The following is a 15,519-nucleotide window of genomic DNA, read 5'->3' as shown; positions in this document are numbered from 1 at the left end:
AGCAGAGATATTCAATTTGATTGGTTAATGCTTTGGAACACGATAACTTTAGTTCTAATTAAGTGAGAGTGATGAAATTTGGTGTATAGTTTCATTACATCAATACCTTGACTAAGTTCGATAATGAACATTTTCTGCTCAGGATAAGCAGAGCGATAAGCAATTTGATTGGTCGAGACTTTAGAACACAATAACTCTCCTTGAATTGAAGTAGAATGTTCAAACTTAGTGTAGGCGTTGATTGGATGAATGTCTTGATGGAATTCAAAGATGACCTTTCGGACACGATAACTTTGGTTCTAATTAAGTGAGAGTGGTGAAACTTTGTATTTCATTTATTGCATCAATACCTTAACGAGGTTCGATGCTGAGCATGTTCTGCTTAGGCAAAGTAGAGACTATAATGTGATTAGTCGAGACTTTGGAACACAATAACTCTCCTTCTAAATGACGTAGAATGTTCAAAATTGGTGTGGGTGTCTATTAGGTGAATGCCTTGACATAGTTCGTTCATGCGCATTTTCCACTAGGCACTAAGGCTAAGTAGAGATGAGCAATTTGATTGGTTGAGACTTTTGGAACACGATAACTGTGGTTCTGATTGGGTGAGCGCGATGGAACTCCGAGTGTAGATTAATTATATCAAAACATTGACAAAGTTCGATGGTGGGGATTTTCTGCTTAGGCTCAGTAGCGATAAGCAATTTGATTTGTCAAGACTTTGGAACATAAAAATTCTGCTTTTAATTGATGTATAGATGTTCATTAGGCGAATGTCTTGGTCTTGACTGAGTTCAGTGTTTAATATTTCCCATTAAAGTTAAGCAGAGCTAAGCAATTTCTTTGGTCGATGCTTTGGGACAAGATAACCTTGATTCTAACGGATGGAGAGTGATGAAACTTAGTGTATAGTTTGATAGTGAACATTTTATGCTTAGACTAAGCATAGATAATCAGTTTTATTACTCGATACTTTTGAAAAAGATAAATGTGCAATTAATTATTAATATACTGAGCGCCATGGAAAACGCATCCCTTAGTTTTTCGTATAACAAAATGTAAACATATCTTATTTATTTTGCTTCTTATTGTGAACAATATTCAAATGGGAACACATCAATAACAACACATTTGTACACTTATGGATGTTTAATCTGTAATCAACGGTACAAAGTCAGAGGGGTCAAAACCAAAAGTACGACACAGATGTCAGTAGCGCGTGTGTCCTCCACGGGCTCTTACGCACGCTGTGCAGCGACGTCGCATGGAATTTACCAATGTTTGAAAGAAGGCCTGGGGCAAATTGTTCCATTCTTGGACAAGAGCAGCTTCTAAAGCAGCAATGGTGTGCATCTGTGGTCTCCGATACAGACGGCGTCCAATCTCATCCCAGACATGTTCTATCGGTGCCATGTCCGGAGACATGGCTGGCCAGTCCAAGACATTGATGTTGTTAGCAGCCAGGTAGTCCATACTAAAACGGGCGGTATGCGGACGTGCATTATCCTGTTGGAAGTGCTGAAGTTGTGGGTGCGCTCGAAACATCGGAACAACAATTGGTTGCAAGACATCATCACGGTAGGCTACAGCATTAACGCGACCCCTGCAAATGTGTAGGGCGGTCCGGTGATGAAATGTGAAGCCTCCCCACATCATTACACTTCCCCCACCCCATCGATTCGTTTCGCAGACGCAGCAGTCTGCAAGACGTTCCCCAAGACGTCTCCACACACGTTGACGGCCATCAGCGTGATAAAGATGAAAGCGACTCTCATCGCTGAAGAGCACACTTTGCCAGTCGACTCTTCTCCATGTCTGGTGTCCTTGAGCCCATATCAAACGCCGCTGACGGTGATGATCCCTGAGGATAGCTCCAACATAAGGTAGTCGTGCACGGAGTCCTACTTCTCTTCGACGACGTCTTACGGTGTTGGCACTTACTGGTCCTTGTCTTCCGACGACTGCTGCACCTGTTTGAGTCGCTGGGCGGAATCTGTCACGCAGATGAGTGACCCGGGTGTAGTGGTCTTGAGCCTGGGTTGTAATGCGTAGTGGGCCAGGACGTTGACGGTCACGTGTTGATCCAGTAACTCGAACACGTTCCACCAACCTTACAATAGTGGACGGATGACAATTGAAGTGTCTGGCAATAGCACGTGTAGACATGCCAGCCCTGGACATTCCCATGGCTTCATTCCGTTGATTTTCAGTAAGTCTCGGCATCTCTAGCTCGATTCCTTCACACGTCCAACAACAAATTACGACAGATTGACGTTTCACAGTTCATGTACTGCACATTAAGTTGAAAACATGCTTTTAAAGGGCTCACACACAATGCTGCACGTGAATATTGGGTTTTTCATGTGCATCTCGTGCAATTTTTTTTTTTGTGCACACGGGCCGATATTTTTTGCGTTTGGGAGCATTGTGTGAAACAATAGTTCATAGTATTGCTTAATATTATACATACAAAACCATCTAGTACTAGTAATAAAATATTTGGGAAAAAAAGTGATGCGTTTTCCATGGCGCTCAGTATATTTGTCATCTGTTTTTTGTTGGGGGGGGGGGGGGGTGTCCGCGGGGGACACTAGTCTCAGTGTTGGCTTGTTTCATCTGGTACGGCATGGAATTTTTGTAAGTCTTCAATTTTTTGATAGAACTTATGGACACTACTCGTTGATACCTATATCTGATTAAACCCTTGCTGGTTCCATTCCAATATTTTTTTATTTCTATTAGATAGGGGAATGGCAGACATTACTGGTACAGATAACCAGACGCTTGGTTGTTCTGAGACTGGATGATAAAAAACGACTAACAACAAGATTGGTAACTTTGAGAAGTATAGAATTAAATTTTGACGCTACCATGATCGTTGGTTCTAGAAAGGATGTGACAGATGGTAAGTATAGTATATTTTGTTTGAGTTCAGCTTCCATTGACCTTGGCCTGAAATATTAAACTATTATTGTTACGAGGGAGATCGACCAATTCGATTTCCATTACAAAAGTAAAACAAAAATTATTTAGTATTAAAAACATTTAGGTAGGCAATCCTGTTTCTTATATCTCTACCACCAATATTGGATGAAATTGACCATAGCTGAATTCCAGTTATAGGCCAATCACGTATGCGTTACTGTAAATAGTTAACTGTTTCTACAATCTGATTAAAATACTACAGATCTAGATTTCGTTTCGTTTTTTATACTTCCGATGGCCTACACTACATGAATATCTGGCTGGTTGTTCTGGAAGGTCGCATCAGGGTCGTGCCAGCGGCTTTTGACCCTATGATGTTAGACATTGATTAATCAATCAGCGTGACGTTTCTAGTGGTTTACCCACAGTTCCTTTCATCAAACTCCAAGAACCCGCCGTAACAGACCGTTTCATTGGCTAATCCCTCACTTTAACCAGAACGCCGGTAGTAAAGACAAAACGAAAGTTTGAACTATAAAAAACGAAACGAAATAGGATCTGTTTTTTAATCAGATTGCTGTTTCTATGGAATTATTATACCAGTTGTCATTAATCTGGTGCCCATTTTTTCACGCCTCTTGTTCTACAGGATTTATCGGAACAATTTTAAAACTAAGAATGAATTTCAAGGACCTGAGTTTATTTCATGTTCCGGATTGGGTCGGATATGGGGCACCAGCGAAACAGCACGGCGTATCCATAGAGAAGACTGGTAGGTATTTACCAATAACCGCTATCTTTTAGAAACTTGCTTTTTATAGGGTTATGTTAGTCCATTGGCATTAGTCGTAAACTAGTCCCATGCCGAACCCTGAACGCCAACTCTTCCTCGAATTCCAAAGGGTTCTTTTACGTGCACGTCAACGTAAATACGGTACCTCAGTCTTTCGTCCCTTTAGACATGTTCCTTATCATGCCCCCTTCCTACACCACTGGCAAAGGGGTACTCTTCTAGGGCAACGCCAAGATCTCCGGGTCAGTAAGCCGGCGATATACTCACTGAGCCACCCCCCCCCCCCCCCACAGATGGTGGATTCAATTAATGAAAACCACCTTTTCACTAAAATTTCTTGTTTACAACATGTCTGTTATTTGTTTCAGATTCAGCTGAGAGCCACTCACGGTTTTTAGGAAAATATTCAGCCCAAATTCATTTTAAACACAAGGCTGTCCTTCTGATTAAATTAACGATTTACTTTATGGACACAGAAGGAGTTATATTATTTAACCAAGGCACCACGCCTGGGGCATATGTTTCATTATCACTGCATAACGCAGCTTTAAGATTTTGCTTTTGTCTTGGCGGAAAAGCCGTTTGTCAAAAGGCAATTCTTCTTCAGGTAAATGTAATTATCCGATATGTTATCTCCATTTTGATAGGCATATTTCTTTTCATCGCAAGTATTTGTGAATAATACCAATTGCAGAAATAGTTTACAAAATCTTAAACGTTCATAAAGACAAAACAGTAGGCCTGGAATTTGAGGACATGAGATCCCAAATCCAAAAATTAGGCTGGACTGTCTAATTTGATCGTTTTGTTCCGGGTTTTTCCATTTCACTCTTCGATAATTGTTAAATATGAAACTATAATATAGTCCCTCTCTATCTGCTAAATACAAATATTTAAATACAAACCGACAATAATATAGGCAGGCTAATAAAGATAATTATTTTTCAGGTAAGAAGATGGTATTATATATCGGTATTGGTCCATGAGAAACGAGGAGAATTGAGGGTTGATAAGGGAAAAGCTGTTCAGGTAACTACGGAGGGAAAACATTACAAACCTAAACAGACATTATATATAGGTGGTGGCGAGAAACAAGACTGGCAGGTTATAACTAAATTAACCCATGAAGATACGGGCTTTGACGGCGTTATCAGTGAAGTGTTTGTTAATGGTAAACTACTGTCTTTCAAGAATGCAGTACTGGTTGATAGAGACGGGGGTGTTAATAGTGATGGATACAGTGTCTCTGGTACTAATCTGTTTTTATTTTATAAAATGATACAGGCAAACTTTCATACTGATACTAACATACTTTTATTCGTCCCTTTACTATCAAAGGCTTTACATTCAGTGGAGAAAGATATTGTCGTCACTCTTGTCCACCCGTCGGCCCAGAATTTGGCATGTCAATTATAGGCACATATATTGGGCTTCACAGTAAAAGTGCGTTACGGTAGCTTTCGAACATACTAAAGTAAACATTTTTTTTTCCTTTTTCAAGATACAGACAACTGATACATTCTAAAATACAACATTCTAAAATATTATGAGGGTTCATCTGCCATGGGCCCCCTCGTGAATATAATGTGTTTTAATAGTCACTGGTTGGTTTTATTCGTGACTCGTCACACTGTCCTTCGGTCCGCCTTCCGTTAACAATTGGCCTGTGAACGCGATTAAGGCTGCAGTTCTTGGCGAATCGATATTCAGCGTTCAACGCCGTTCCATATCAGAGTTATGTCCCCTTTCCTAAAACACTGTGAACACGATAGAAGCTATGTTTTCTAAATGGAATTCTTTAAAATTCTGTAGGAAGCATCACCCGACTTTCCGTTTCGGGGTTACCCCCTCCTCCCTTGCCTTATACATTGTGACCGATTCTTTTCAATGTTGATGTGGGTTCATTAGAGGGCGAACCATATCGATATTCAACGTTCTGTGATCTTCCATTCCCGAGAGCTCGCCCCACCCAGTGGGGACCCACCCCCTCCCCCTTTCACAAAATCCCTTGAACGTGATAGAAGCAACAATTTGTCAGCTTGTGAATAAGATAGAGATACTATTTCTGGAAGGATCATCCGTATTAAAGTTGTCCCCTTATACGAAGTTATGTCCCCTTATGCGAAAACACCCGCATCGCGTGCTTACTCTTTTGTCCACATTATATAAATGAATGTACCCATTTGAACAGTAGGCTTATTGGGGGGGGGGGGGAAACTTTTTATATTATATACCATGATGATATTATTTGCAGCTCATGTAAGTGAAGTATATGAGGTACCATCTAGTAAAGTAACAATGAGGTGTGATGCTAGCGCTTTTGCTAAACAAGGTGGTTTAGTTAAAGTTGATTGGATAGAATCGGATAAATATATTGCAGCTGGTGATGGTGAAGAAATCATACCACAGGTAATCAGATATGTATTCCATTCAATATTATTTTTGGAATTGTCATTTGGGATAATTAGAAAATTACGCTTAGTCGTTTGGCGCAATAAAAGGAAGTTTAATTTTTAAAAGTATTGTTATAAATCGCTATTAATATTGTAATATTTAAAAACACAATGTTTGCGATTGTGGAAAACAATAACTGGTTGTTACACATATAGCATGACGTTTCGATGAGTGTTCCCTTGTCGTTTTTATTAGTATTTTTTTTTAAAACGCCTGTAGAAATGTCGTACTATACCTATACAACCAGTGATTGTATTCCACATATTATTGTGTTGTTTTGAAACTGTGACTCAAGGATTATATTGGAATATTTGTTTTTAGGTTCCTGGAAATCCACACGAAAGTGCTTTACTGTTGAAACCGAATAGTCACAACGAAGGAATCTACGCCTGTATTATAAACCATGATGGGTTTAGAATAATAACCCATACGTTCCCTGTTCTACGTCATGCTATATCACTAAGTAAATTTATTTGGTTTCTCATTTTTAATTTTTACAAATGATTCGATCTCGGGGGCGGATCCAGAGGGGGGGGGGGGTCCAAACCCCACCCTGCTCAGCTACATAAAATAAAATGAATGCCTTGCATCAATGAAATTAAATCACAATGTGATCCTACATCATTACAAAAATGATTTCTCTCTTTAAAAAGCTCAATTTGTATGTATGCCTTTGTAATTTAGAGACGATGATGACGGATTTCTTTAACAGGAACCTGGCAAACCCCCTCCTGCAAAAATTCCTGGATCCGCCCCAGGATCTACCTCTTAATACATGAAGGCAAAGACTATTGTTATGTATACCAAAGACTACTATTTACTTCTGATAATACATTTTATATTTACGTACTCTTGTGTATGTGTAACTTGTGTATATATTTTTTAGAGAGGTACATAGACGCAAAGGGCGCATTGACAATGCGTGCTTTAATGATTGTTGGTCCACTGTTGTTATTAACATGCTGTGTATTGTGCTGTACACTCTGTTGTAAATGTTGTAAAGGAAAGAAGAAAACAAGGTTCGTTTTAAGTTTAGATTCAATATATTCATATGGGCGTGACTGTCCCTGGTCACGATTTCAAAGATCGAATTAAGAGAGATTCGTAGCCCTTTCTTCCCGGTACAAATTTCACATAAATAAAGCATTGATAGACAGACAGTACTCAAAATATTATTATTGTCACATACTCCCATTCCGCGTCGTCAGCCCATTTTTCTTCTAAACATTCAATTGCGGGAATTGAAGCAATAAACGAAATTTACCTTTTAAAATGTTCGTGTGCGGGATAGCGTTAGAGGTGTCAATTGAATGACATTTGGTTAAATTCAGCATATTTTTTTCTTGAAAGTTTTTTTATGGCCATGCAAAATATTGCCATTTTTTAAAAAATAATCTGGTTCTGTTGTTTTTATTAGTGCCATTTCTATGACACCTGTGGTTCCACCGAGAGAAACAGGCGAAGACACAGTTAAATTATTGGACAAGTTAGAATCCGGTCCTTCTGAACATATTTATACTGACCTAGATTATTACAACACTGGGATGAAAGAAGATGACGGGATGAAAGAAGATGACGGTCTGAATCCAGCTTTTGAAGGAAACGATGATGACACCTATGAGACACCAATAGATGGCGAAATGTCAGCAAGAACCGACCATACAGGAGATTCGGAGAGCGACTCGAAGGTTTGCACTTAATTTCGTTGATGTTTCCAGGGTAATATTCAACTATACAAATCACTTTATACTAATGGTTAATAAAGCAGTTGGAAAGTTTTTAGGTTAACGTCAAAGAAAATTCTGAAGAAGAAATGAAATGGGGTTTAATGTCGTACTTTACTGTACCAACCAGGCTTATGAAGAGGACATACCTGTGCTATGAGGGCTTTGGCACAATGTATGGCTCACTAGCCTGGAGGTCGCGTGTTCGATCCCTGCATTGGCCGAGAAACTTCATCGGGATTTTCCAACGTGGTTTCCCCTTGTCAGTGGTGCGGGGCGGAGGGCCTGATAAGGACAGCTATCCAGTCATTCGGATGGGACGAAAAACCGAGGTCCCGTGTACACATAGGCGTGCACGTAAAAGATCCCTTGGCATTTGGAATTCGATATAAGAGTAGGCCTTAGTGATTCAGCCCAGGCAAAATTTCCTTCATAGCACACTGTATGGCGTATGCCTGTCTTCATTAGTCCAGTCGTTGTAGAACAGTAGGGCGTTAAACCCCATATCATCTCATTTCAATTGAAGCTGACGTGCCATAAAATCCTATTTCATTTATTGCTATGAGGGAAGTTCTACCAGGACAGCCGCGATTCTACTTACCCTTCAACTGTTGTAACGGTCTATTTTACGTAGACGGGACCGGGCCTCGGTACGTAACAGTTTCCTGGATAGTTGGAATTCTATGAAGAGTAGGCAATAATCAAGGAGATTACGATCCAATACTTGCCAAAATCAAACTCTAGATATAAACATGGGCGACTACATAATACGTCCACGTGAAAATATTGTCGTATAAAATTGTTTTATGATAGCTATTGTGCGAAATAATCAAATAACTTATTATTCTCAACCTGTTGGATTTTGTTTTTTTCAGGACGAAGAGCAAGAAGAAAAGGGTAAGCCGATATAGTTTTCAAACTGTAGACCCAAATAATGTAATACGGGAATATGTTGCGTATATAAGGAAAGGCACCACTTTGTTTCTAAATGTAATGTAATTACTATATGTAATATAGCAATTTAACTTTTTGCCAATTAGTAATTGCATTTATGGTGTTTTCATGAAAACCAATTTGACAGTTTTTGGTGTAAAATTATTATTCCAGAGCATATCCAAGAAATCGTTCAGGATAAAACTTTGTACACACATCAACCTATAGAAGTAGTTGCGCATTTATTTTAGCAAATAAAGTATTGGCTGAATATTATAAATTCGAAACACATTTGACTTAATTTTGGTATACCATTGTTATTCAGGGACATATCTCAGAAACCGTTCAACTTATACACATCAATGTACTACAATTACAATAGTTGTACCCTTTTCTTGTTACTGAATTTCTGGCCAAATGGCTCTTTTGTAATTCACTGGAAAAAAAACTTAGAGTTTGGTACACAATTTCTATCCAGAAGAAAGTCTTGTATGTACGACTTAGATGCTGGTGGGTATATGTTTTGTTGCCTGGCAACATATGCTTTATTTCATAACATTAAATTATGTACTTATTTTACAGATGAGATTTTAGAGAAAGCTAGTAGAGTTTTAGAGCTGATTGGATCTATTGATAACCTAAAGAAGTGAGTAACCACTTTACAGACATGCAGACAGATACATACATATATATACATACGTTCTTTCTGCCCATCCGAACGACTATACACTGTTCCTTGCCAGGACTGCCGCCCTACCCCACTGACAAGAGGAAACCACAAGAGACCGAACCCTAGACCTCCTGGTTCAATAAGTTGTCGACGACGTCTGTAAGTTAGTGATCAGAGTTGTCGGTTACTTATTATGTAATCGTCAAAAAATAATAGTAAGAAAGTGCTGCATATTCTCACACCAACCCACCGCATAATAAAACACACAGAAAAGCCATCACCGTGATATATGCTTTCTTTATTCAATTCTCGACTTCTTATAATTTTAGGGTGTGTTCAAGACTATCACAAGAAAGAATCCGTTCCTCGGGAGTGGATATAAATAAGTCTCAAGGGTAAGTGCAGTAAGTTTATTAGTGACTACTAGTATCGCTTGCTATAGAATCATTGTGAGCAGCCATCTTTGCATAGGTATACAATTCCATCCTCTTAAACAAGAAATATGTTGTCGGTTACTTATTATGTAATCATCAAAAAAGTGCTGCATATCCTCACACCAACCCACCGCATAATAAAACACACAAAAAAGCCATCACCGTGATACATTCTTTCTTTATTCAATTCTCGACTTCTTATATTGTTTTTTTTTTAATTTTAGGGAGTTTTCAAGACTATCACAAGAAAGAATCCGTTCCCCGGGAGTGGATATAAATAAGTCTCAAGGGTAAGTGCAGCCATCTTTGCATAGGTATACAATTCCATCCTCTTAAACAAGAAATATGTTGCATCTACGGTGGCCTGTTAGTGCCATACACCGATTTATACATTTTTCTTAAAATTTACCTCATATGAGAAATCGCAGTGAAAACTGTGATAAATAAAAAAAACCATGAAAAACCTTTCCACCGCGGTGTAAATATTTTCTCCGCGTTGTAAACATTTTCTCCGTGGTGTAAATATTTTCTCCGCGGTGGAAACATTTTCTCCGCGGTGTAAATATTTTCTCCGCGGTGTAAATATTTTCTCCGCGGTGGAAAGGTTTTTCATGGTTTTTTTTATTTATCACAGTTTTCATTGCGATTTCTCATATGAGGTAAATTTCAAGAAAAATGTATAAATCAGTGTATGGCACTAACAGGCCACCGTATGTATCGTACAGAATAATCTGCTTATAACCAGACTTGTAATCTTGTTCATGAAACGTTATACACATGTTTAAGTGACTCTCTCTCTCTCTCTCTCTCTCTCTCTCTCCAATTTAATGTATTCATCACGATATTTATGACATTAGATGCTCTTATTTTTGATCAGGGAGCTCGCTGAAATCGATGAGGTGGATGAAGCAGAGGCCGGATCTAACAGCCCAACCATCAATTTTGCCGATGTTCCACCGCCCCGATTGTCACAGTCATTTGAAAGCCAATAAAGCTGTTTAATAAAAGTAAAAGATAATTATTATTAATCATGGATTGCAGCTTTATGGCAAAAGTTGAAATTCCACCATCTGTATCAAAATTTTCTTCACATATTTTGTAAAGTTGTCCTTTTATTCGAGCTTTTTACCCTTTCATAAATGAAATGAAATGATTGTTTAGCGTTCTACATTTTCACCTACTCTTGATACGTTTACGTACACCTGGAAACCAGACTGTCGCCAAAACGGGAATCTAACTGGAGCCTTACCCACTGAGCTACGGTGGCTCCGATATTCACAAACAATCTGATTTTTATAATGAAATGTTATTCAATTCTCTATCCGTTTTCTTTCGTCTTATGTTCCGGATTTTATAATTTACTTGAATCAATAACATTAGATAGAATAAAGATTTAATTTTAATTAGATTGTTTCAGAAAACACGGTTGTCAATTATTAATTTTAAATTAGTAAATGCGGTAGAATTGTATTAGAAAGCACGTATTTATCTAACAAATCTAGTGACAGGCTACAAAGAGATAGGTCGTAAAGTTTTACATGACTGCAAGTCAAATTCTTAACCCATTAAGATGTTCAATTGAACATAATTGGATCATCTGCTAGAACGTCTAAACTTATTATATATAAAAGTTTATCGTGGACTGAACTGGGAATTTGACACAATCAACTTAGCCCACAATAAATTAAACAATTTAATTACTGTATAACAGCAACAACCCACGAAAGCGATAAAAAAAACGCCGCATGAAGGGGATACAAGCTTGTGGCATCCAGTAGCCCTATAGTAGCCTAGTAAAGCCCTCTTGAATTACGCGTTCTCGAAGGGCGGGTGTCAACCTTGGCATGTCGTTTGTCTTCCACAGAACAGTGAGTGAGAGATGTATACTAAACAGCCATATTGTATACCCCATCTTCTGCACCATAATTTCAACATTTCCATTCTGTCGTATTCAATATTTACTTGATCGAGAAAATACCAGTCCTTTCTCACCTGTTATCGTATTGTTACATTCCAGATTAAAGTGTATCTCAAGCAAGGTTTAAAATCATCCATTTATAAAATTGGTGCGTTTCCATTGCATCTCAGTACATTCCCGGGTAATGTTGTTGCTCCTCCATTAAATTTATTTTCTTGCTAGTGTACACAATAATGGTGTCTACAATTTGATGAAAATTGCTGGACTGAAACTTAAACTTCAGTCTGTGTTCGATCATTCCCTAAAGTTTCAGTTATCTTAGTGGCTTTGCATAAAAGTCATGTTTTTTCCAAAATGGCCTCCGCGGCGTTGGAGGCAAACTTGCATACGTCGCGCAAAATTGTCAATTACTCGAATATATTCCTCCTTAGGGATTTCCCTGATTATTTCCAGGACAATGTGTACCAGAATAGCTTTCAAACGATTGGTTATTTGAAGGCAGCAATCACAGTAAAAATCTGTTTGGGATTTAGATCCTTTAATATTCAGGTTTTAATATTCCTTAAAAATACATTATGCAAGAGCTAAATCTGCCTATTTCAGGTCTTTCTTTAGGCCTGAAATGTTTTCTAAATTATTAATTAGACATTAATTAACCTATCCAGGCCATAATCAACTCTCGATGACATCGGATTTCTCCGATATTAAATAGATTAGAACAGTTCAGCCATATTTTGATTTAAGCTAAAATGGAGGAGCGAGACTTAGCTTCGAGCAACCAGTACGGTTGTTGAAATTATTGCACACGTCTTGTCAAATCCTCACAGGCTAATATCATCGCTCGCAATAGAGTAATTTACATGAAATTTTCAAATTATTATTTTACATTATCTATTTTCGAACTATTATAGTACGAACGGTTAGCTCTTTATTTTAATCTTACATAATGTATCTTTAAGTAAAATGATATCCGAACACCCATTTAGACACACTGATCCGCAGTGAATATTCGCTTGGCCGCTACAATCACTGATAAGGATGACATCGATGCGACTTAATGACTACAAAATATTAACTTTTTTCTTTCGACAAATTAAATTCTGAAACATTTTTTTTTAGTATTAGAAAAATAAATAAAGGTGTTTGAAGTATATCTTGATAAAAAATATTCCATATTTAGCGTAAATAGGTACAGAAAATAGTACCAGTACCAGTTCATATTACTACGTTCGATGTAAACAACGCACGTGTGACAATCAATTTGACGTTTTTCCTGTTTGTTTACTCTGAATTCTTTCAGAAGTACATTTTTTACTGCCTAATCTGATTGACATGCTCGTGTTTGTTTTAAAACGAACCAAAACAAGCCACAGAAGTAATCTTTTTTGGCGTTATCGATGCCATCTTGCTTTGTTGGTAAACATTGTGATGTGACGTCACCCTTAGAACTACAGCGGTCTGACCTTTTAAAGGCCAGTGATCTTGGACAGAGATAAAAGACGGATGTCGAATTAGGTCTGTAAAACAGATTGCCATTTAGAGAGACACGAAACATTATAACGTTTAATCATTTGTATTCATTTATTCATATTATTATTATTATTACAGCATATTAATAGTGCGCCCTTTCATATAACGTGTTCAGTGGCACTTTACAAAGTGACAATGTAATCATATAAAATACCCCTCCCCCTCCATCCCCCCAAAAAAAGAAAAGAAAAAGACCCCCCCCCCCCCCAAAAAAAAAACACCCCAAAAAACAGCAAGATTATGGACATGTTAATAGTTCAATACGCAGTCAGTTAAAAGCCTGTTTAAATATTTAAATAAATGTGTTTTAAGTTGGTTTTTTAAAAGAATATAGAGATGTATAACATCTTAAACTAAATGGTAGATTATTTCATTAAACAGGCGCTTGAAAACTAAAAGAGCGCTAACCATAAGAAACTAGTTGAACAGTTTTGAGCTCTAAAAGTAGTTTATCTGAATATTAAAAAACCCCAATAAATAAACAATTTTACAGGACCATTTTCAAACTCGATTTTCTCGAAAAGTGAAAAAGGTCACTTACGACCTTTTCCCTCTCAGGGGACGTGGAGCTAAATTATTTAAACATAATATCTTCGCTTTATACATCATTGAGTGAATATATATATACAGAGATCATGATGTTATCTATAATGTATTGGTAAATACTGAAAGTATCTAAAAATCAATAAACAGTGTTCTAGGAGGATTTAATCGTCCGTAGTTGCAATTACAGTATTTGATTTTACTAATCCTTGGATCATGATGTCCACATACTTCCCCTTTAAATGTACATAATTAATTGCTCCCTGTCCAGGTGAGAGGGCATCGTCTTTTGAATAAATCTGTATAAGCACTATCCAATTACCGGCTGTGGCATTATGGTTTAATTATTATTACACATATGAAAATAGAGAAACGCATCTAATTTATGGTTCGTTCAGTCGTCGTAGCATAACAGGAAAATCATTATAACCAATTTAAATTCATATTTTATTTTAGTAATAGTCCTGGCTCTGGGGGGTTCCTGTATACATTTTTCTTTTACAGCGAAACTTTGGATTTTCTTGTTTTGTATATTGAGACCCTTGCAAAAAATTGTTCATTTTTTTCTGCACAGCCAAATTAATGATAATGACTTGGCGCCAATCGGCCAAAATAGAAAAATTCAGTTTTCTTGGAATAATTCAAGAGTTTGCAGCATTTGATTCAAATGAAACATTTAGTTCTGATGTTTAGACATTACTAACCTGTTTTAAAAATAGTTCAACGCCATATACTAACATAGCCAAATTTTCCTGAAAATCACTTACAGTTTGAAAGAAACACAAAATCCGACCACCTTTCATACACACAATTTTGTAGATAAGGCAACCTAAATTGGATAAGTAGATAAGGATAAGTTACCCCCCCCCCCTCCGAAAAAAAAGAAAAATAAATAAATAAAAAAGTAAAGTATTAAGTGTGATATGAAGTTTGTTTTGGTGTCTATGCATGGGATTCTGATAGCCAGCTACTCAGTGGGACCATATTCAACCCCCTTTTAATATACCTAATTTACATAATTTCAAAATGGCCAGTAAAATGTCTAGATTAATACATCCGTCAAGAAGTATTGTATTACATGTATGTCTAGTGGAGTTTTTTGTATGGATGTTTGGTTTTTCAGTCATGACATATCACTGCTTTGTCATCGTATTGTCCGCTTTTACCTATCTAAATTGGTTAATTAACATAAATTCAAGATGGCAGCCCCAAGAGCAGTGAAATTTACAAGGAATGATAAGTCGCAATTTACAATTGAGGCCACAACAATGTTGCTTTCTTCGTTTATCTCGAACATTCCACCTTGTCAAACCAGTGACTGGTTCCCTAGTCGTAAACAAATTTTAATGAAGGCTGTGCCCAGAAAATCTGTCGTTCATATTCAGGGTTAATAACAATCTAGACTTGACAGATACCTGGAGAATACTCAGGCGGAGCTAACTATAGACAGGCAGCCAAAGTTTGGGATGTCTATCCACTGACTTCTACTTGTGTAGTGTTTATCGTATATGGTAATTACTATATTTTTTTAACAGAAATCACAAAACCACAATAAACCCGCAATGTTTTAAACATAAAATATACAGAAACTGGCC

The 15,519-nt window shown here is 37.4% G+C and overlaps 1 protein-coding gene across 2 annotated transcripts; it reads left to right on the top strand.

Annotated features, from left to right (window-relative positions):
* The first annotated feature begins 4,223 nt into the window (after window positions 1–4,223).
* LOC126811605 (uncharacterized) lies at window positions 4,224–11,296 on the top strand. 2 transcript variants are annotated; one of them, XM_050537309.2, is made up of 11 exons: window positions 4,224–4,325; window positions 4,667–4,967; window positions 5,973–6,127; window positions 6,494–6,635; window positions 7,059–7,191; window positions 7,590–7,860; window positions 8,772–8,793; window positions 9,412–9,475; window positions 9,829–9,894; window positions 10,158–10,223; window positions 10,811–11,296. In XM_050537309.2, the coding sequence occupies exons 3-11, from the start codon at window positions 6,017–6,019 to the stop codon at window positions 10,923–10,925; spliced, it is 990 nt and encodes a 329-aa protein (XP_050393266.1). In that variant the 5' UTR covers window positions 4,224–4,325; window positions 4,667–4,967; window positions 5,973–6,016; the 3' UTR covers window positions 10,926–11,296. The 2 variants fall into 2 exon arrangements, with proteins under 2 accessions (XP_050393266.1, XP_050393268.1); XM_050537311.2 differs by lacking the exons at window positions 4,224–4,325; window positions 4,667–4,967 and having other exon boundaries at window positions 5,928–6,127.
* Window positions 11,297–15,519: the final 4,223 nt, after the last annotated feature.

This window comes from Patella vulgata, chromosome 2, assembly GCF_932274485.2.
Source record: "Patella vulgata chromosome 2, xgPatVulg1.2, whole genome shotgun sequence".
NCBI lineage: Eukaryota > Metazoa > Mollusca > Gastropoda > Patellidae > Patella > Patella vulgata.
The sequence above is the reverse complement of the archived record's forward strand: the minus strand, read 5'-3'. Positions and strand labels throughout refer to the sequence as shown.

Excerpts from the sequence above, each read along its gene's own strand:
- LOC126811605 (XM_050537311.2), top strand. The coding sequence starts at position 5,954 with ATGATGATATTATTTGCAGCTCATGTAAGTGAAGTATATGAGGTACCA. Across the intron at positions 6,128-6,493 it reads GTGAAGAAATCATACCACAG|GTTCCTGGAAATCCACACGA; the intron begins GTAATCAGATAT and ends ATTTGTTTTTAG. Across the intron at positions 6,636-7,058 it reads ACGTCATGCTATATCACTAA|AGAGGTACATAGACGCAAAG; the intron begins GTAAATTTATTT and ends TATATTTTTTAG.